At 47.8% G+C, this 21,218-nt stretch overlaps 1 protein-coding gene across 2 annotated transcripts in view; it reads left to right on the top strand.

Moving 5' to 3' along the window:
- Window positions 1-4,930: 4,930 nt before the first annotated feature.
- The window catches only part of Kit (KIT proto-oncogene, receptor tyrosine kinase), a 77,372-nt gene continuing 61,084 nt past the window's right edge, over window positions 4,931-21,218 (top strand). For both annotated transcript variants that reach the window (XM_041671424.1, XM_041671423.1), the window contains exon 1: window positions 4,931-5,044. In XM_041671424.1, the coding sequence (XP_041527358.1) occupies window positions 4,978-5,044 (67 nt within the window). In that variant the 5' untranslated portion in view covers window positions 4,931-4,977. The remainder of the gene's footprint in view (window positions 5,045-21,218) is intronic.

Raw genomic sequence — 21,218 nt, 5'->3', positions numbered from 1 at the left:
AACTTCACTTCCAGAGGATCCAGTGCCTTCCTCTGGCTTCCTTCTGCTCTAGGCACATAAGCAATACACAGACATAGAAGCAGGCAAAACACCCATACACAGAAATCAAATTTATTAAAAAAAATACAGAAATAATTGGGTGTCTAGAATTGTGATACAACCATACAATTGTACATTGTGCTGCCATTTTCGGTTATGTTTCATAGAGTCCTAAGTGATATGAAACAACATTCATATCACTTACAAGAAACATGGATTGAAAATTAACAAATGCAGTAAGATCTTAAATTACACAAAGGAAAAACCACACATGCTCGCAGAAAATGTTAGGGGGAAACATTAAAATGAACTGTTTGATGTTGACACCTTGATTTATTTTTGGTTTGTTCTTTCTGATTGTTGGTATTTCCTAAATCGTCTACTTTTAGAATCAGAACTTTTTATTAAAAGCAAAAAAAAAAAAAAAAAAAAAACTGGGCATGGCACATGTCTGCATCCCAGCCCTTGTGAGGCAGAGGCAGAAAGATCGGTTCAAAGCCATCCTCAGCTACACATAGTGAAGTCTACCTTGGTTGTATGAGTTCTAGAGTAAACATTGTTTATTTTTTAAATAGGTTCTCATGATGTAGCTCTGACTGGTCTATAACTCCTATGTAGACCAGACTGGCTTCGAACTGACAGACTGGACTGCTTCTGCCTTCAGTGTTCTGGGATTAAAGGCATGAGCTACTGTGTTGGGTCAAACATCTTATTTGTCCTTCCAGTGAAAGACCTGCAGTTTTCTTTGGACACATACCCTCTACTATTTCAGCCTATAGAATATGGGTGAAGGCCGGGCGGTGGTGGCGCACGCCTTTAATCCCAGCACTCGGGAGGCAGAGGCAGGCGGATCTCTGTGAGTTCGAGACCAGCCTGGTCTACAAGAGATAGTTCCAGGACAGGCTCCAAAGCTACAGAGAAACCCTGTCTCGAAAAACCACAAAACAAAAAAAAAAAAAAGAATATGGGTGAAGAAGACCGCCAACCCCAGCTCCATTGGGGGATGGGCGTATGAAACAGAACCAGCTAATCCTTGAATTTCTTTCTTTCTTTCTTTCTTTCTTTCTTTTTTTTTTTTTTTTTTTGAGACAGGGTTTTTCTGCGTCGCCCTGGCCATCCGGAAACTTACTGTTTAGACCAGTCTGACCTCAAACTCGACAGAAATCTACCTGGTCCTGCCTCCTGAGTGCTGCCACCACACCTGAGCCTAGGCTCTGTCTTCTATCCCTCTGGCTTCAGGGATGAGCAGGTGACTTAAGACTGGACAGTGAGACTCAGTCACTACTTTTATTTTTAATTTATGTGTTTATTTATTTGAGACAGGGTCTCCCTATGTAGCTCTAACTGTTCTGAGATCTGCCTGCCTCTACTTCTCCCAAGTGCTGGTATTACAGGCGTGTACCACCACTGCCGCCCAATCACTATTTTTGTAGAAGAGGATGATGGGGCAGAAAAGTTGTGGCTTCGTTGGCAAAAGGAAGCTGTAAGCCCAGCTGCCTGTGTATACACGACACCAAGAGAGCAACACAGGAAAGTGTGTGTGAGGATGGAGGTGGAGGGGGAAAACCATCTTCATTCAACACACACACACACACACACACACACACACACACACACACTCACCACCACCTTTCAAATCCTGACAACCTGGAGTCCTTGGATGCAAGAAAGTCTGAAATGCAAACACCCCTGAGCCTTTCAGGTGTAAGCACCAATAAATTCCGTTTCTTTGTTTGCTTGCTTAAGTCAGTGTGAAATGCCTTCCTGCCAGCTGCAGTCAATAGCCCCTCACTAAAATAATGACAAAGACAGTAAAAAATATATATATATATAAAACACAATCATGATAGCGTCTATGGCGATCACAAATACAGTATAGAACTGACCCGTCTATACTCTCTGAACAATAAGCAGTCCCATCTCTGAAATGTTCACTTGGACAGTGCTCATCTATAACACAGTTCCTGCCCATAGCCCTGCACTAATAGCGCCTTACACATGTCTTCATGCAGTACAAAGCAGGCAGGGGGTACTGCTGGAAATATCTAACAACCCTAAAAGCACAGGTACTGGAGGCTTTCTGCTGTGCTCAGCATTCAACCTGCAATAGCTGGATCTAAGGAGAGGTGAGGTGTCTCCAGAGTGGGTGGGAACAGGGGGGCACTTAGGACGTGTTTAGGGGCTGGCTTTAAAAACAAAAAATCAGTACAGTAAGACTTCAATATTCTAGCAGCCAGCCTGTATGGCCTTGTTGGAGTGTACGGGCTCAACATGAGCTCCGTTCTCAGATATTATTGTTTCTTATTCGAGAGGCTGTTTTCCCCGTTGCACTGTGAATTCCTATAGGCAGGGATTTTTGTCTTATTAATTTGTGCATAGGTCTTGGTGCCTACAGGCAAGTCCCGGCATTCAATAATGTTTGCTGAGTGATAAATACGAATGACAATTCAAAAATTCTGTAATTCTCCATTCTGATTTTATTTTTCCCTGATAGAAATTTCTTGCCTGGAATTAGATTGCAGTGTGTTTTCTTTCCACCACACTCCCAAAGATGTCATCCTCTCTAATGTCAGCTGATTGAAGAAGAGAATCATCATTTTTCTCTCTCAGGCATAATGTTGATATTTCAACTCAAGTGGCTTTTTTTTTCCCTTAACATAAAATGGATTTTAGAAATAAATCAAGATCCCAAAAATTTAGGATTTCTTTTTTGAGGTGGTATCTCTTACCTCTGCTATCCTAAGAATAAAGTGTAGCTTGACACCTCTCTACAAATGTATGACTGGAACTATCTCCTAGGACCATGAGCACGGGCTCCTACCTTGGACCCTAAGAATTGTGATAATAAGGCCACATCTACTAATAACGTGCCTTCCTCCTCCTTGCTGTCCAATAGGCACTTCAAAAACTGCTTTGAATGAAGGAACAAATAAAATGGTTTCAGGAGAGGCAGTTGTATGCCTGGATCATTTGATCATCCTCTGGTACCAATAAGTTTTAAGTGGATAGCTTTAAAAAAGTATTTTCTTAAGCCAACATAGGACCTGTCAACATCCAAAAGGACAGCTTCAAAATTAAATGAAGTCAGAGAACTGGGAAGTGATATATCATTCTTGATGATACTCAAAGAGGCCACATGTGTTTAAATTGTTTTTCTTGATGATTATCTCCCTTTATTTTCCATTCTTAAAAAAATGTTTACATATTATCTATCTATCTATCTATCTATCTATCTATCTATCTATCTATCTAACGTTTGTGGGTGTCTGTCTGCCCTATTTCGCTCTCTTAAGCGCCCTGTGGGGGTGTTTTATCCATTTACCAGGATGCCAGTGAGACCACTCAGAGTACTTGTCACTAAGCTAGACAGACAACTTGAGTTTGACTCCCAGGACCTACAGAGAAAAGAGAACACACTCTCGAAAGTTGTTCTCTGACATACACATGTGGCAACTTCAATTAAGTATATCAGTAAACTAATAAAAATGATAAAAGTAGTAAAGAATATACAGGGAAAACACAGTTCCCAGAGGAAGTCTTAGAATGAGGCCTCAAACTCTCTGAGTCTCCCCACTATTAGGTGTGTAATCTTGGGTCACTTTAAGAACTAAAGTAATAGTCATTTATTCTCCCTACTTCACAGAGTTAATTGGAAGCCTGGATAATGGGGTACAGAACTATAACCCACTACGGGCGATTGTTACTGTCCACCCACAGACAGCCACAGTGACCACAAAATGCTCCTAAGTAGATGCTGTGTTAACAGGATTACTTTAGGAGCTGGAGAGATACGTCACTGGCTAAGAACAGGAAGAGTTCCCAGCAGTTGGGCTCCCAGCACCCACAAGGTGAGTCACAACCATCTGTAATTCCAGTTTCAGGGCATCTGACGCCTTCTTCTGACCTCCCTGGGCACTAGTCACACACGTGGTGCACAAATATATATGTGGGCAAAACAGTCATTTTTTTTTTTACTTTTCAATTTGCTCCTAAGGCTGGCCAGAACAGGATAGAGGTGGGGGGAGGGGGATTGTGGGTGGCGTGGGGATCAGGGTAGTGGGTTAGATTAAAAAAAAAAAAAAGAAAACCTGCAAGAGAAAAGGCACCCAAATGCAAATGGGCCTTAAAACTCGTGTTTCCAAAGCTAACTACTTTGCAAGGAGCCTCACCACACTCCACTGGCCCAGTTTCCACAAGTCTCAGCAGGAGCTTGGTTGGGCGGAGGTCCACGCTGGCCAATGGAAATCAGCTGTGTTCTTACAGGTTTCACAGCAGGTGGAGAAACTGAGCAAGAAAAATTACTTAAACGTGGGCTTAGCCTTTCATCGCGGTGCGGGGCGCCACAAATAAATGTGGCCCCTTTACTAGCAGGAACGGAGAACAATGTAGGGGACCCAATTTCCTAATCCTTTCGCCGGGCAGTCCCGACTCGTAACACTTCCACTGCAGGCGGAGTAAAGCCTCTCCGCGCCGGACCGTGTTGGGGCGGAGGGGAGGGGGGACCCCTGCGGTTGTCCTTTATTGTCTAGGGAGCACCTGCCAGGTGGCTGGCCGGTGCCTATTGCGCGCGTGGCGCCAGGCTTCACAAAGCGCAGGCAGCACCTGCGTGACCAGCGAGCGGCCTGGGGCTGGAGGACCACCGGTGGAGGGAGAGTGCCGGGAGGAAAGAGGATCCAGGATGGAGGGGCTATGGGTGCTCCAGGTCTCAGAGGGCGCAGCGACCTCGGGATCAGGAGATCCCGAGAGTCCCGGGCAGCGGGAGGGAGCGCGACCCGGGCTGGAGGAGGGAGGGGCGTGGCCGCGCGCTGGGGGAGGGCGCTGGAGGAGGGGCTGTCGCGCGCCGCTAGTGGCTCTGGGGGCTCGGCTTTGCCGCGCTCGGTGCACTTGGGCGAGAGCTGTAGCCGAGAGAGGATCTCAGAGTCTAGCGCAGCCACCGCGATGAGAGGCGCTCGCGGCGCCTGGGATCTGCTCTGCGTCCTGTTTGTCCTGCTCCGTGGCCAGACAGGTGGGAGAGCGCGGCAGATAAGAGGATTGCACCCTCCACCCCGTGGGTACAATCCTGGGTCCGGAAGGGGTGCCACCAGCCGGGGTGCGTTCAGAGTGGTGACTGTTGGCTTTTCCTCCGCCTGAGCGTTACAGCCCGTGCGAAGGTGGAGGGCGGCTGCGGGACTCTGTTGGCCCGCCTCGCTCACCTGCGCCAGGAGCCGGCAGCGGCGGGCTGTGGAGACCTGGGGCCGAGAGTCTTCCGGGAGCCGGGGCCGCGGGGCTGCGGGCGAGTTTGGCGATGCTTTTGTGCGGGCTGAGCCCGGGTGGCAGTGGCGGGCGGCCTCGGGCTTCGCACCGAGAGAGTCCTCTTTCAGTGAGAGGCGCGGTCACGGCTTCCTTTTGTTAAAAGTTGCGTGCGAGTGACCGGCACCCGTGAGAAATCAGCCCACGGGTCCCCGGACGCGCGCCGGGCAAAGTTGGAGAGCCGTTTTCTTTACACTGAGACCGCTGCTTTCCCACCGTGGGCGCTCTTTGTGCACAGGGCTGGGGATCCAGCCGCAGTCACTCTAGTCGTGCGCGGCGCCACCCGTGGAAATGAATCTCGGGCTCGTTTGTGACCCCCCCCCCCCTTATTTTGCACGGGGAACACGCGGCGTGCGGCTCTGGGGCGGGACCCCGCGATCCTGTAGGTGGCGGCTACAGAGACAACTTGAGCCAGGCGTGTGGCGAACAGCCGCTAGGTTGCAGACTTTTTCCTTTTGTAAATCTCCTGCTAAAGGCTCGCCCCTCTCTGCAGCCGCACGGTGTTCATTGCTGCCACGCGCCGGGGAGCTGCTGCAGCCTACGTTGGCCGCCAGCTCCTGGGAAGCAGGGTCCTCGTGCGGGGACGCAGCTGTTCCAAGCCACCTTTTGCGCCAGTATGAGGAACGAGCCAGGCCACCCCAGCTTTGGAAACCCTAGTCGCAGTGTATAAGACTTGTAATCGCAGGTGGCCGTTTTCTTTGGGAATCCCGAGATCTAGACACCTCCTCCCACGTGATAGCCATCCTCTGGCCGCATTGGGTAGGGTGGGGGGTGGGGGTAAAGGGGTGAACTTCGTGCAAATCCCATTTGTTTCTTCAAGTTGTTAGGAAAACCAGGGTACCTCTGCATGGGAACTTGGGTCTCAAGGTGGAAGAGGATCTGCAGGCTCCTGGAGCTCCTTAGCCCTGCCCCTTTTTGCCAGGTGTCGCTGGTGCGCTGCCTGTGCGGGTCGCCTGGCTAGTCCCTGAATCCTTGTTTTCTGCCAGGTCGTTTTCAAAACAAAACCTAGAAACCCTTTGAGGTTACCCTGATGCTATAGGTTAGGGAGAATCGGGCTCTGGAATGAAGCACTCAACGGCCAGCAACGCTTTGACCTGTTTGGAGCCCGCCGCTGGTTGCATTTTCCAGATCGCGGCATTTTCCAGATCCCACTCCCCGATGCTTTTGAAAGGCCCGGGAGGGCTTTCCTGTGGGGGAGACCTTGCAACTGGACCCCTGTGCCAGAGGAGGGGTCGCCAGGAAATACAAATGAGTGTCTGGATTCCTAGATGTGTTTGACCGCTTAGCCGAAAACGCCCCCAGCGATCTTTACACGTTCCACCTTGCTCTTCTTTAGACAAGGTGGAACACCAGAAAGATCATAGTTCCCCTTCAAAAGCTGAAACGACTCAATGATTTACGTCTTCCTCCTGATTAGTGTGCTCTGACCAGTAACTTTCTGGCAACAAACCCTTGCTCTGCCCCTCCAGTTTCAGGCCCCCTTTCCAAACCTACAGCCTCCTTGATTCTGCACTCTTGGGTGGGTCATTTGAATTCGGAGTGGGTGGGTGGCTTTGGTTTCTCTGTAGGTTCTAGAAGACATTGCATCATGAAGGATCGTGGTCTAAGGGGTGTGTGTGTGTGTGTGTGTGTGTGTCCTGCTGGGTTAGCAGGAAGCTCTTTTGTGTTTTTGTTTATGTTGTACTCTCCATTTGGAGGGCCAGCAAGTGCCTGCTCTGTAGTAACCCCTCCTCCTTCCTGGGCATTCACAGCTTTTGGAGCTCAACAGGATGGTCCTGAAACAGTGAATCAGACCTTCCCCCTTTCCGGCAGGTGCAAGACCCTAGTAATTTATGCACCTGGCATTCTGGTTTATGATCCTACTGGAAATAATCTGATAATTCTGGAATAGAGAGAGCCTTCCCCACCCATCCACGCATTCTTTTTTTCTTATGACGTTTTAAATCATTCAAGGCGTGCCTTTGCAACATGCTTTCTAACGTGCCTTAAATATCATATCATGAATGTGCTTTGTGCATCCGTGGGACTTTATAATCAACAAATGTCTGCCAGGCCCCGTGGTGAGGGCTTTCCCTGCTGTTTCCCTATTTAGGGGGCCCGGGAGGTTGGGCCACTACAGCCTCTACTATTAAACTATTGGAGAACAAGTTACTTGCCCAAAATAATCAGTGAAGGACCCTGAGCTCAGCTCCATATGCCCACTGCGTATCCATTTAAACAGCTCGCCAGGATTTGCTGTAAAGTAAGACACGTACAAAATCATTTAATGAGTGCTTATTATATGCCCAGCCCTGTTCTGAGGGTTCAAGGACACAGGACTGCTGATTTGGGTAAGAGGGCTTCAGGCTGTTTGTCTTAGAACATTTGGTTAGTCTTTTCAATTTAGGTGAGTTAATTTGCCAGGAGGATTCACTGAATAGCTTGGACCAAGGGCAAGTGAACCTGTTGTATAAGGGGTTGGGGGAGGGGTTAGCCTGTCCCATCTAGTTAGGGTTCCTCAGAAAGGAAGATAAGTTATCTCTAAAATGAAGTTGGAAACCATTCCCAGCCCCCCTCAAGTAAAGATGATTATACCGTTATATATTTGTCCCTGATAACTGGCTTCTCAGCTGCCGTTTACTCTGGCCCAGCACCGAGAAATACAGTGACCATTTTACTGCACTCCCAGAAGAAATTCTCCTCAGAAACGTGCCAAGTATTCCGTGGACTTCATTGAGTGAGCTGAGGTTGCAGGTGTTGTTTTGGTAACGGATTTTGCCATGGTTGTTGACAGTCCTTAGAAGTTACTTCTAGGACTTTGACTCATTACTTCCAGCTGACGAGAGGACACGAGGAAATGAGCAAACCAGCCAGGATGTCCAGAACCGACTTCTTAGTTGGATCCTAAGCCCTTAGAAGCAGGGGGCCACAGTCTCATCTCTCTAGGATGAGTTAGGTTCAAGAGTTGGCGGGCGGGAGTGTGGGAAGTGCTGTAGTCATGTGTGGTAACTTTTCCAAAAGTGGGATTAAAAGACATTTGTAGGGATCCAAATATGTAAAATCTCATATGCAGCTTCAGCAGCACCAGTCGCTATTTTCACGGCTGCAGTTCTGGGGTGAGCAGAGCTTGGAAGGGAGTCAGCGGTAGGGAAACGCTTGAATCGAGGACAAATCCGGCATGGATCTTGCTGAGCCGCAGAGACCTGGGAGCAAGCCTGGCCCCCTGGCTTGGATTGTGTGGTTCATCTCGGACTTCAGTCTCCAATAAATGAAGAGTCGTTTGAAGCCAGTAGCCAGCTAGCTCCTAGGCATGCTTGTTTGGCTGACTGGATGCTTCTAGAAAACATGGAAGACGATTCCAACAAAATGCTCCAACCTGATCACTTGCCATCCCTCTTATGTGTCAGCTTCCGTTTTGGCCCTGACATGTGTCCCCATGCACACCTTGACAGAATGTAACGTTTAAGTTCAGTTATTTAGGGCAGATGGCATCAGAGTTCAGGGCTCAGTTTCTGGAATTGACATCCCGTTCTGCCACTTACCCGCTGTGTGATCAGATACCAGATGCTTACCCTCTGCGTGGGGGGAGGGGCAGCAGGGTCAAGGCGCAAAGGCTGGGGATTGATCACAGGAGGTTCTGTAGTTGGCATGCCTAGCATGGAGCCCTTCTCAGGAAGTGGGTGGTCTCTGCAGGGCTGGGATTTTATAGCCCTCTCAGCTCAGTCTCTTAGAGGGAAAAGGCAACCGTGCAACTGGCGTAAAACCTGATGGCTTTGGTTGTTTTACCTGTTTGGATTTTTTTTTTTATTAAGATGAAACTTATTCATTGAATGACTAGGTCTTTAAAAACATCTTCTGCCCATGGTGATGTGCGCTGCTTTTCCTGACTCTGTAGTTGACCTCACCTAGGTCCCTTGACTTTTTTACCAAAGGGCTTACAGAGTTTGGGATAAAAGTTTAGGGAGTGAGAATCCAGGTGAATGAGCCCCTCCTCTGGTCTCCGTAGTCCTTCCCTTACATAAAGTGGCTGTGCAAATATAGAACCATAGGAAATTTTCCGGAGGGGCTTTCCTGGACTACTTCCCTGGGAGTGCAGCGATCTTGTAAACTTGCCCTTGGCTGGGTTCCGACCCACGGTGGGCTGGAAACCATGGCTTTAACAGCTCTGCCATTCACCTGACCACACTTTGAACACAGGCAAGGCTAGAGAACGCTGGATCAGTTTAACGAAGCTTATCAATCCTTTGCTGTGTCCTCACCGGGACAGCAGATAGGAGCTTCTGTGGCAGGGACGTGCTCAGAGTAAAACTGGGGGTGCAGATGCGTGGTGGGTGGGCAGCGGTTTCAAAGAGAGGCGCCTCAAGTCTAGTTGGGCGGGTGTTTAGCACAGACCAGGGGACTGTGGATCCCCACATAGGAGATCTTACTTTGAGATAAGACCGAACCCCTCAGAAGGGGAGCAGAAGATCTATAGTTGTGATAGTTGGAAGAATCGAGAGAAATGTGGAACAAGATGTTCAGATCTTGCTTGAGGATCACCCAATCTTTGGTCAGATGGCTGAGGGTAAGGAAACAGGGTATAAAGGTAGAAACCTGGGCCTCCCGATTAGATTAGCCCAAGGAATGGGACAGGGGAGGATGGGGAAGGGAAGGGAGTGTATTTGGTGTTGAGCTAGGTCCAGATTGTGAGGAAGGCCTTGGAGGCCAGGCCAAGGTGGACTTGACTGTGAACAAGGTCACCAGTCCAGGGCCACCTGCTTTGCCTTCTGTTCAGTTAAGCACAGCTTGGAAAGCAGTGCCCCGTCCTGCCCCCAAACTTGGGTTAGTCTTCCTATAGGCAGTCAAGAAGGGAGAGTCTTTTTAGTTATTATTTTTAAAGTAAAATTGTATATCCTAAAATTGACCACGTTAACACTTTGGAATGCACAGTTCAGGGGTATTGAGTACATTCACATTGTTATGAAACCAGCTTTATCGCTCCATCTTGCAAAACTGAAAGCCAGTACCCACTAGAGAACTCCTCCCCACCCATCCCCCTGGCTACCACTGACTCCGAATTGTGTTCTGTGTCTGGGACTGGTAAACCCCACAGTATCTGCCTGCTGGTTGGCTTGTTTTAGTTACCATAATGTCCCCCAGGGGGTCTTGTGTGTTGTGTAAGGCCAGAATTTCATGTTAATTGTTTGTGTTTCTGAAACAGGTCTTGCCATGTTGACCAAACTGGCTTCTGAACTGGCCACCTTGCCTCCCTCTCTCTGGTGCTGGTGGCACATGCTAACACCACACCTGACAGGGTTTCCTCCTCCTAAGACTGACCAGTGTTTCTGCTGTTATGTGTATACTGTGCATGCTGTTTCTCTATTCACAAGCTGATGGGCACTTGGATTGCGTCTGCCTTCTGGAAACTGTGGATGATCCTTTCATGGCGGCTTGGGGGGAGCTTTTTTTTTTTTTTAAGGGTGCCTCACCTCAGAATGAGAGCCCTGTGTTAACGGAGAGCTGTAGAGAAGGACAATTCATTTAGGCTCTTCGGTGGTATTGGACAAAGGGGATGGGAAGCTGTACGCGTTAGGCATATTCTAGAAACAAGGAAGAGTGCCCAAGAGGCTGAGATGGGTAAAGATGGCATCCAGTTGGCACTACCTCCCAGCCACCAAGCCTTGGGAAAGAGTTCTGGTGTGGCTGCCTGGGAGTAATGGCAAATGTTGGGGTTCACAGTTCAGGCCGGGCGTGGGCTCTTTATGGGGAAAAGCATGGTGACCATCTTGTTCATTCATCACCTCTGGGTTACACTTACCGGAAACTCAATTTCACAGACACAAAGCTCGATACCAATGAAATTCTTTTTTTTTTTTCCGGGTCAGGTCCATGTAAGAAAGAAAATGAAACCCCATAGTCTCAAACTCTGGCTCAGCACTCTTATGAAAGGATTTGGGGGATTATAAAGAATTCTGTGTTAAGTGTGCACCGGTCATATGACGAAAAGAAAGATGTTGTGAAAGGAACTGTCCAGTGGGGATGTGAATAAAATGGATGCTTTGGGTGGAGACGCAGACAGAGCACTTTGGGGAAACAAGGACTTTGAAGGCGGCTTAGAGAAATTGGATTTATTAAACCTGGAGACGATAGGGTGAGGGAGGTTTAGCGACTGTCACTCTTCAAGTATTTGTAGTCTGTGACAGGAGTGTCACAAGCTGCCAGTGGGCATGCCTTGCCCTGGAAGGAGACTGGGATTGTTTTCGGAAAACAGTTCTTTAATTGTGGGCTGAGAAGGACTACCACAGCTGGCTAATGGATCTCTGCAGGAGATAGGAGAGAAGCCAAATGTCATTTTGATATGGTCCCATCCTGCCTGTCTCAGCTGGCTTGGTGTCCCCTCTATGGTCTGCAATCCTCGTTACGTAATTTGGAAATGAGAAAATAACTGGCCTTGCTTATTTCCTCACCCCGTTGGTGTGGGGTGGAGAATTTCTCATATGTGTTGCGTGGGCTTCACAGCTCTTGGCTCTGTGGAAAACAGCCGGTGAGGAAGCCACAGCCTAAAAATAGGCTATTGATCTGTTGGGGTAGGTCACCTAACCACAGAGTAACTTGTGCCGTGGAGTGTCAAGATAAGGGACCTAAGGAAGTCTGAGGTCTAGAGAGATCCATTCCCACCTGAGGATGGTGTGTTGCGGGGGTCGCCTGTGCTGTTGGGGGTACCCTGCACTGTGGCTGGGCAGAAAGCTCAGCGAGGATGCAGAACGCTCAGCCAGGATGCTCAGTACCACCCTTGGTTACTCAGGGTGGGTTGCTCCTTCTGTGGCTTACCCAACACTCTTCCTTCCCGTCTGCCCGTTCCCTTGGGTCTTTTCCCAGTCATGGTTCAGAGGCACACATTAGATCAACCGGGATCTGGAGTAAGGTAGGAGAAGCCTCGGCGCGGCTCATCAGCTTCTTTTGGTCACTGACATCATGAAAGAAAGAATGAATGATGGCGTATAAGGTAGGATTCCTGGCTCTCCATAGGGAGATCAGGGCTAGGCAGACCCCCTGAAATGTCGTGTGTCAGAAGGTTTAGTTGGCAGTCTGGTCATGTGCCTTACAATTGGGTTGGCGGACAAGGCATTGCTCCTTGAGTAGAATGGTGGGTTCAGAGACATTTCAGGGACCCGAAGTAAATCTTGAAGAGGGCTGTGATTCTGTCAAGGTTTGAACAGCGAAAGTTAAGTGTTGAGTGAGCCAAAAGGCTCCCACACGAAGAGGCTCTGGAGAGTGGAGTACAAGGTGATGTGGGCTCATCTTCAGGGCACCTGGATTTTTCAGAACGCTTCAGAAATTGAAGCATTTCCCACAATGCCATATGTGATGAGATTTTTGTAAATGAAATCTGGTCAAGTAATTGCCTATTCAAAGGAATAACTTTAAAAAATGGAAAAGTATGCATCTCGCTTCTGCATGTGATTATGTCTGTGTGTGTATCATGCAAATCCAGTTCAGGTATGAGCTGTGAGTTGAGTTGTTTTTAAGTCCAAGGCTAATTGCACTCCAGCTTTTCCCTCCCTGCCACCCTCTGCAAGCCTCTCTCAGCCGTGATTCCAAATACCTGAGCATCTGACAGTGACAGGAGATGACTCCCGTTCTTCATTCAGTGACAACGTAAATCTTTAGTGAAATGAGAAATATGGTATTCAACAGGCCTCAAAAGCTTTTTTTTTTAATGTGAATTTTTTTTGATCTAGCAAAACATGGGATGAGCAAGACCTTGGAAAGGTCTCTGCTTGGGCTGAAACACATAGGTTCTTTCCAGATTCTGTGGCTGCTGCTGCCTTAGAAGGCTCTTAGAGCCAAGCAGTGGTGGCGCACACCTTTAATCCCAGCACACTGGAGGCAGAGGCAGGCGGGTCTCTTTGAGTTCGAGGTCTTGTTGCGTTAGAAGGCTCTTAGAGCCAAGCAGTGGTGGCGCACACCTTTAATCCCAGCACTCTGGAGGCAGAGGCAGGCGGATCTCTGAGTTCGAGGCCTTGTTGCGTTAGAAGGCTCTTAGAGCCAAGCAGTGTTGGCGCACACCTTTAATCCCAGTACACTGGAGTCAGAGGCAGGTGGATCTCTTTGAGTTTGAGGCCAACCTGGTCTACAAGAGCTAGTTCCAGTACAGGCTCCAAAACTACACAGAGAAACTCTGTCTTGAACCCCTCACCCCCCCCCCAAAAGAAAAGGGGAAAAAAAAAGCTCTTAGATTACTGGTGGGCCCTCTCCCAAACAATATGGGAAAGATGGCTAGGTCTCCGGCAGTCTGTATACCCAGGAATGAACTCATTTCTGGATATACGGACTGTGTTTTGGAGTTCGGGAAACTAGTTTCCTTTGGACCTGACAAGGAGGAGGTGGCTGTAGTGGGCACAGTAAGGGAAGGTGTAGGTTCTTGACACTTGACCTAGTGGGGAAAAGATGAGGAGAAGAATGAAAAAGAGGAGAAACTTGTCTTTGTCCGCCTCTTTAAATTGTGAGGCAAAATATCCAGCTTGCCTCAAGTGACTTGGAGTGTTTCAAAGGTTTAGGAAGTGGGGGAGGGGTCCTCCCAAATGTTCTGAAACTACCAGTAATTTGAAAATAATAGTCTACTCTTAAGCTGAGAGTTTTCTCTCTGTGTTGAGAACAAAGAGACGGTGGTCACAATGGATTTGACAGTTATTGTGTCTCTATTGGGAGGAGCTACGCACAGAATGGAGTCCAGTGCATGTATTCGATTCAGGGGGGATACTGTACTGGGGATATTAGAATGTTCAGGGTTGGTGGCATTGACTGTCATTCTACCAGGCTAGTGTATGCTTAAAAATGAAACAGAACTGTATTAAAAGCAGAGAAATTAGACAGGCATTTTTAAGGTGCTTATTAGGTCGTAGAATATTTGAAACGCATTTCTGTTTCCATCCTAATTGTCACAGTGTAGATTTCCTTCATTGTTTGACCCCACAGTGTCTCACTATGTAGCTCAGGCTAGCCTCATAATTACTATGTTGCCCAGGTGGACCTCAAACCCTTGATCTTCCTGCCTCACCCTCCCAAGTGCTGGGGGTAGAGGGATGTATTGCCATGCAACCAGCTGTGGTTTTCTTAATATGAAGGCATTAGAATAGCTAGTAGCAAATTTGTCCTTGAATGTTCTTGGATTTATTTTCATATACTATGTGTGTTTAATGCAGGGAAGTAGTAGGTACGTTTTGAACTGGACCAGAACCAGAAAGCACCATTTTGATAGAAGACCCCCTCCCCTGCCCCTCCACCTCCTCCCTTCCCCGCCCCAGTTTTAAAATAAGCTAGCATATGTAGAAGGGGTTTTGAGTTTTTTTCTGCAGATCTGAATGTGTTGGCTAATTTACATTTCAGCATTTTCAAGGGACATTATTTAAAATGATCATCCAGTTTAGAACCCCTGTCTTCTAAAGGGGCCGGACGAGTGAGGTGCCAGTGGGGAGGGGCTCCTCCCGACACAGGGGGTGCATGACAGACAGCTGACACAGGAAGTGAGTGACAGCTGTGGTGGTGTCGTCCGCTGAGTGGTGGCGCAGCTTCATTCTGTCGTATTCTTTTGTTTGTTTTGTTTTCTGAGACAAGATTTCTCCATACAACAGCCCTGGCTGTCCTGGAACTCACTCTGTAGACGAGGCTGGCCTTCAGTGAACCCACAGAGATCAGCCTGCCTCTGTCGTGAGTGCTGGGATTAAAGGCAACCACCGCCCGGCTAGGCTATATTGTTCTTAAATTGAAGTGTTGGGTGGGGGATAGCAGTGAACACCCTTGACCTGGGGCCTCTGTTCTAGTGAATTCTTTTTCTCTCAAGAGCCCAGAAAAGCAGGGAGGGGAAAAGAGTAAACATTTGAAGGCCTGTTTTACAAAAATCCATTGAATTTAGACTTAATGACCAGCAGCATCTGGTCAATGAAGGACAAGCAGAGGGAAAGGTCAGAGAAGGTGACCGTGAAGGAAAAAGAGATAGCGTAGAGGGAACAGCAAAGGAACCAGGTGGGTGGGATTTTTTGGGTGATGGGACCATTACCTTCCCGGGAAGGACTGACCATTGGCTTCTGTCCCAGTGGTTTGCCATTCTCGATTCAGCTGGAACTCATTTGACAGAAACACTGGGTCAGCCCTCACCTTTAGGATCCGGGGGGCAGATGTACCAGTGTTTCATCCATACCGCCAACCTGGCCGTCTCGATCCCATTCAGAAAATGTGGGCTTTATGAAGAAAACTATATCCGATGGTCCGCTCTGTCAGTTCTCTTTGTGTCTCTTTTATCCCCAAAGCCGATTCAGGTGTGCCCTTCTAGAGAGCACCAAATACACACACACACACACACACACACACACACACAAAAGCCGGGCGCTGGTGGTGCACGCCTTTAGTCCCCAGCACTCGGGAGGCAGAGGCAGGTGGATCTTTGAGTTGGAGGCCAGCCTGGTTTACAGAGTGAGTTCTAGGATAGTCAGGGCTACGTAGAGAAACCCTGTCTTGAACGCCACCCCACTCCCCAACCCTCCCACCCCCCCAAAAAAAAGGAAAAGAGGAAAAAGTCTGGGACCCAGTGAACTGAGTGTTGAAACTGCCGAATCAAGGCTAAAAGGTCTTCTCTGTCTGCCCCGGATGTGGAGATCTGGCCCTTGTGGAGGGATCTAGGGCCAGAGGATGGCCCCCCTCCACTGGAACTGGGAAGGACATCTCTGAGTTGAGGGTTTTAGGGAGGAAGCCCGAGGAGCTTGACATGTGGCATCAAGCACTATTGATAAAAATCGCTGGCTTCGAACATGCACACGTGCGTCACAAAGCCAGTTGTCGGAAATGCTTGTTCAGAGTTTGACCTTCTGTCATGGGATAGGACCTACGGTTTGGGGTGAGAATTTCAGGGCCTCTGTTTAACTAGACCCTCGCTCCCGCTTTCTGTTGCTGTGGTAGGACTATGACCAAAGCAATTTGGGGAGGAAAGGGTTTATTTCACACCTTCCTGATTAACAGTCCATCATCCAGGGAAGTCAAGGTGGGAACCTGGAGGCAGGAACCCAAGTAGAAACCATGGAGGCGTGCCGTTTCCTGGCTCCTCCCACCCGACTTGCTCAGCCTGCTTTCCTACACAGTTCAGTCGCAGCTGCCTAGGAATGGCGACACTCTCAGTTAGCTGGGACTGCCGCCTCAATCGCCAATGAAAAGCCTTACAGACAGACTTCCGCAGGCTAGTCCGATCAAGACAATTGCTCTGCCTGGGCTTCCTCTCCCTAGGTGATCCTAGGTTGTGTCAGGTTGATAATAAAAACTAGCGAGTATAACCGTGTTTAAATTTATTGTCACTTGTCTGGGAAAGAGCAAACACATTTAAAACAGCAGCAGGAAGCCTCTGATTTGTATTGCTCCCTGGCCTCTTTGAAAACCTTTCCTTTTGGCAACCATTTTTGTTTCAACATGGAGGAGCAGACATTAATTTTATGGTTGGATTGCTGCTGGCCTTTGAAGACGTTGTTTTATGTAACCCAGGCTGGCTTCAAGGTAGGCAAGGATATGTCAAACTCCTGGTCTTCCTGCTCTCAGCTCTCAAATGTTGGGATTCCAGGTGTGTGTCACCACACCTGGCTAACACAGGTTTTTATCAAAGTGACATTTCAAGGACAACACAGATCCACAAGAGCAGCCGGTCATGATCATTCGTCCTTGCCCCTTCCCAGTTCATCTGCTTATCCCGTGAAGCCCAATTTCATCTATAAATATTTTCAGTACCTAGCTGTAAAATACTGATTCCCTTTTCTGAACAATAATCATATCATTTCTGATCATTGCACTGCCTCCCATCCCAAGCCCTCGACACGGGGGAGGGACACTCTATTTGACCTGGAACACGAATCATGTCTCTACCCTGCGGTGGAGTATTCAGTACTCACCTTTCTCCTGCTGAAGTAAGTAATATGAAGTTTGTAAATGTTTGACTGAATTGAGGAGCGCGCCTCGGTTGGTTGGGAGGTTCGCCCTGCCATTGCTTCTTGGCGGGGTTCAGCCTCGCTCTCCCGTGGAAGGGGTTGTGTGTTTGCCCTGTCAACGTCAGTCAGCGGGAATTACGCTGATTGCATTCCCGCCACAATTAGCATGTTTCAGTCCCTGCTTTTCCTGTAAATTGTTGATTGAGTGGTTCGAGCATGATCAGATTTTGTTTTTAAAGAGAATGCTGGGTAGACAGTGTGTTCATCTTTTCCGATGGCAATAATGTTCTTCTAATGGGTGCCTTTAGGCAGATACCTTAGGTAGCGTTCTTGTCTGCTTTTTCTGAGAGCTGTTTTCTATTCGTCTCCTACCATGAGTGACATTTAAATTAGCAGCTAGTCTGCTCCCTGTGCCTGTTGTGCCAGGAACTGGGGATTTGAAGGAGTAAGTGCCCGTTTTGCCCTCAGCTGATATCTGTTTGCAGAACTTGCTCTCTCCTGTTTTCTAATCAGCTCTTGTCTGAGGAGAGCTCACCTCTTGCCCTCCATCCCTTACTTTCGGCTCTGCAGGCCGGTGTACACCTGGTGCTGCTGGCGGAGGTGTTCTGTGGAGCTCCTCTTTCTGAAGGGATGTGCTGGCGGCTGTCCCAGCGATAGGTTCTCTGTAGTCTTTATTCTAAAGGTCAGATGTCTGATAGAAAGCCACAGCCATCCTGTCTTTGCTCAACTATCTTTAGTATTTTTGCTGTACTGTCTCTTTTGGTCATGAAGTGCTGTCAAAGTCAGGAACACTAATCTGGTTTTCCATGCCTGTGAGTTGGCCACACCTTTACCTTAGACACCCGCAGGAATGCTTGCTTTTACCCTTTGCAGGATAGTAGTTTTGAGTGTTGGCTGCTGGGGTTGACTTTCCCCCAGATGTGACTGCTCCCTTGATCTATAATCCCCAGCGTGGCTTCCCTCCCTGAACACGTTCCCTCCCTGAAGACGTGTCAAAGATCAGAAGTGTTTGTTCTGTTCTCCAACGGCTTCAGAGCCACCAGCATGGATATGTTGGATCTTCTTTGTCTTCCAGACCTACTTTTTTCTTGGGAAATGATAGTTCCTTTATCATTTGTTTAGATTCAAATCATCCTGTTTGTCTGAGGTATCCTGCCACCCCCACTCCTGCTGCTTCCTCAACCTTTAAAACAGACACACACACACACAAACACACACACACACACAAACACACACACACCTGCCCCTACTACTACTGTTGCTGCCGCCGCCACCACCACCACCAAAACAAAACAGTCTAGGGTCTTTCTGTATGGTCTAGGATGGCCTCAAGTTCTGGATCTTCTGCCTCAGCCCTCCAAATTCTGGGATTACAGGAAGGGCCACACTGTACATCCTCTGTGACACATCCACTTGTGTTTGTTCTTGTGTTCTGTATTTTATTTCTGGGTGTTTTTTTTAGTTCTTTCATGTCCACTTTTTAAATCTCCGTTTTTCTCAGCATGCTTCCAAGTTTTAAAATGATTTGCTTATGTGTGTCTGAAAGTATATGCACACCTACATGTATGCACACACACATGTAGCTTTTGTATTCACATGTGAATGGGCTCAGAGGAGGGTGCTGGGTGTTCTCTGCCTATATTCCTTTGAGGCAGGCTCTCTCCCTGAATCTATAGTTTGGGTTTTCTCAGCTAGACTGCAGTAGGTTTCAGGAATTCTTTTCTCTCCTTCCACACCCCTCTGGGCTGGGATTACAGGTATGTGCTGGGTGCCAGCTGTCACTTCTCTAGAGGCAGTGGGACCTGGGAGAATGGAGCTGATAGAAGGGGCGGGCTTAATTCTCATGCCACAGCCAATTTGATTCAGAGAGCCTCAGGCAGTTCATATAAGAGTCACATGGGTGAAGTTATCATAAATGCAAGCTGTATCTATCAATCACAGGGACAAGATCTGGCTGTGTTTACCTCCCGAGTGCTAGGGTTAAAACCAAACTTCACTATGCCAGTCTTCCATATGCTTTTTTGTTGTTGTTTTTTGTTTGTTTTCGAGACAGGGTTTCTCTGCAATTTTGGAACCTGTCCTGGAACTTGCTCTGTAGACCAGGAACTCATAGAGATCCTCCTGCCTCTGCTTTCTGAGTGCTGAGCCCTGAGTGCTGGGATTAAAGGTGTGCATCACCACTGCCCGCCTGTTTTTTTTTTTTGTTTTTTTTTTTAAGGTAGGCTCTCTTGTATCCCTGGCTGGCCTTGAACTCACAATTTAGTTGTGTCTGGCTTTGAACTCTTGATTCTTCTTCCCTCACCTCCTACATACTGGAATTACAAGGGTGTGCCACCAGCTGAAAGATTTTATTTTCTACACTGGAGATGCTTTTCCTCTCTTTAGTTTTTCTCTCTCCTACCTTTTGAAGAGGGCAGGTCCTAGCTATCTGCTCTTGTAACTAAATGATAATCTTACTGTCTTTTGTGCCTGTCCCCAGCCCCTCTGTCCTTCCTTCCTTCTCCTTGCCCTCATTCTGTTTGTAGATCCCATCCCCACCATGTCCCTTCAGAACTCTCCAGCACGTTGGACATAGTACTTCCCTGCCTCCCCTGCCCTCATCTTTACTGGCTCTTTTCAGAGTGAACTGTGGCGAGCCATGTTTACAGCTGGTCATTTGTCCCACTCTGGCGTGCCACGCACCAGCTCACACAGGGCGGTGACATCATACTCTGGGTGCCCCGCCCACCGGATCACACAAGGCTGTGATGTCATCTGGAGTATTGGATTCTGCTCTTCTACCCAGTTTTGCTATTGAGATTCAGCAACTCGGTTACCACCCCTGAAGCCAAAACAGCTCCCGGACACCAGAGCCCCTTTTTACTGTATAGTTTGTTAATTTTTGGATTTGCTAAGCTTGGACCAAAGTGAAATATTAAAAGACTTGCTGCTGCCTTTGCAAGTACTTTTCTTTTAAAGTACAATTTAAAGACATTTGTCTTGGAGACGTGTGGCGTTCGTAAGCAGTCTGAAAAGAGATTAGTGTACAAACGTACTTCCTAGCCTCTGACGTTGGCTGTCTAAGCTTATTGTTTACAACAAAACATAATGGTGGAAGCCGCCAAGGACCAGGAAGCTCATTACTGAGCTGTTGTCTTTGAGGAACATTTGTAAGAAATGACTCGCTGTGCCATTGGTCCGCCTGGGAGTTCTGAAGGAGACAGTCGGTTTGTAGTTTTCCAAAGCATTAAAGCCACATCTATTCTTCTAATGCCATCTAGTAAAAGATATCATTGCCACCTGATTTAGGGTGCCTTTTCCTTTTTCCCCCCAGTGGAAAATATTTGTCTATTTCTAATTATAGTCATTTGAAAAAAAATGTTGCCAGCGCTTGAAATATTAATTTAAATTTCCAGAAATTACCAAATTTTCTTCCTCCAGTGTGAGTTTCAGTTGATGAAATCAATCGGTGATTGATTTCAATCACCATATTAACAGGTTTCTAGCCAGACGTAGAGGTGCCTACACCCCTTGCACGCCTTTAACCCTGCACTTGGGAAGCAGAGTCGGTCAGGAGGATCTCTGTGAGTTCGAGGCTAGCTTGGTCTATATAGGGAGTGGCAGGACTAAACAGAGCCTCAAACAAAAGGAGGCTCCCCCCACCCTCAGGGATGGCCATATTCTAAAGCTGTGGGAAACCAGGGACATACTGGAAGGGTTTGCTGTTGTTTATTGTCGATTTTTCTCAGTTCTGGAAAACAGATCAGTTACAGGCATTTTCTGCTGTTTCCTACAGGCACTGAGTTCATTTTACACAAGGGGCCACTCATTAAGAATTCCTTGCAAAAGGGAAGCGGGCTTAATGTGTTGCTCCGAGAGAATATCACCCCAGAAAACTTAAGAGAAAAGTGAGCACTCATTAAGCAAATTGACCAACAAGCATCCTGATGAATGTTGGATCAAATCTGAATACCCCCAATTTTGTCC

The sequence above is a fragment of the Microtus oregoni genome, unplaced genomic scaffold (genome assembly GCF_018167655.1).
Source record: "Microtus oregoni isolate MIOR12 unplaced genomic scaffold, Mior012 000021F_ref0000039, whole genome shotgun sequence".
Lineage (NCBI taxonomy): Eukaryota > Metazoa > Chordata > Mammalia > Rodentia > Cricetidae > Microtus > Microtus oregoni.
Note: the sequence above shows the minus strand (reverse complement) of the source record. Positions and strands in the feature narration are given on the sequence as shown.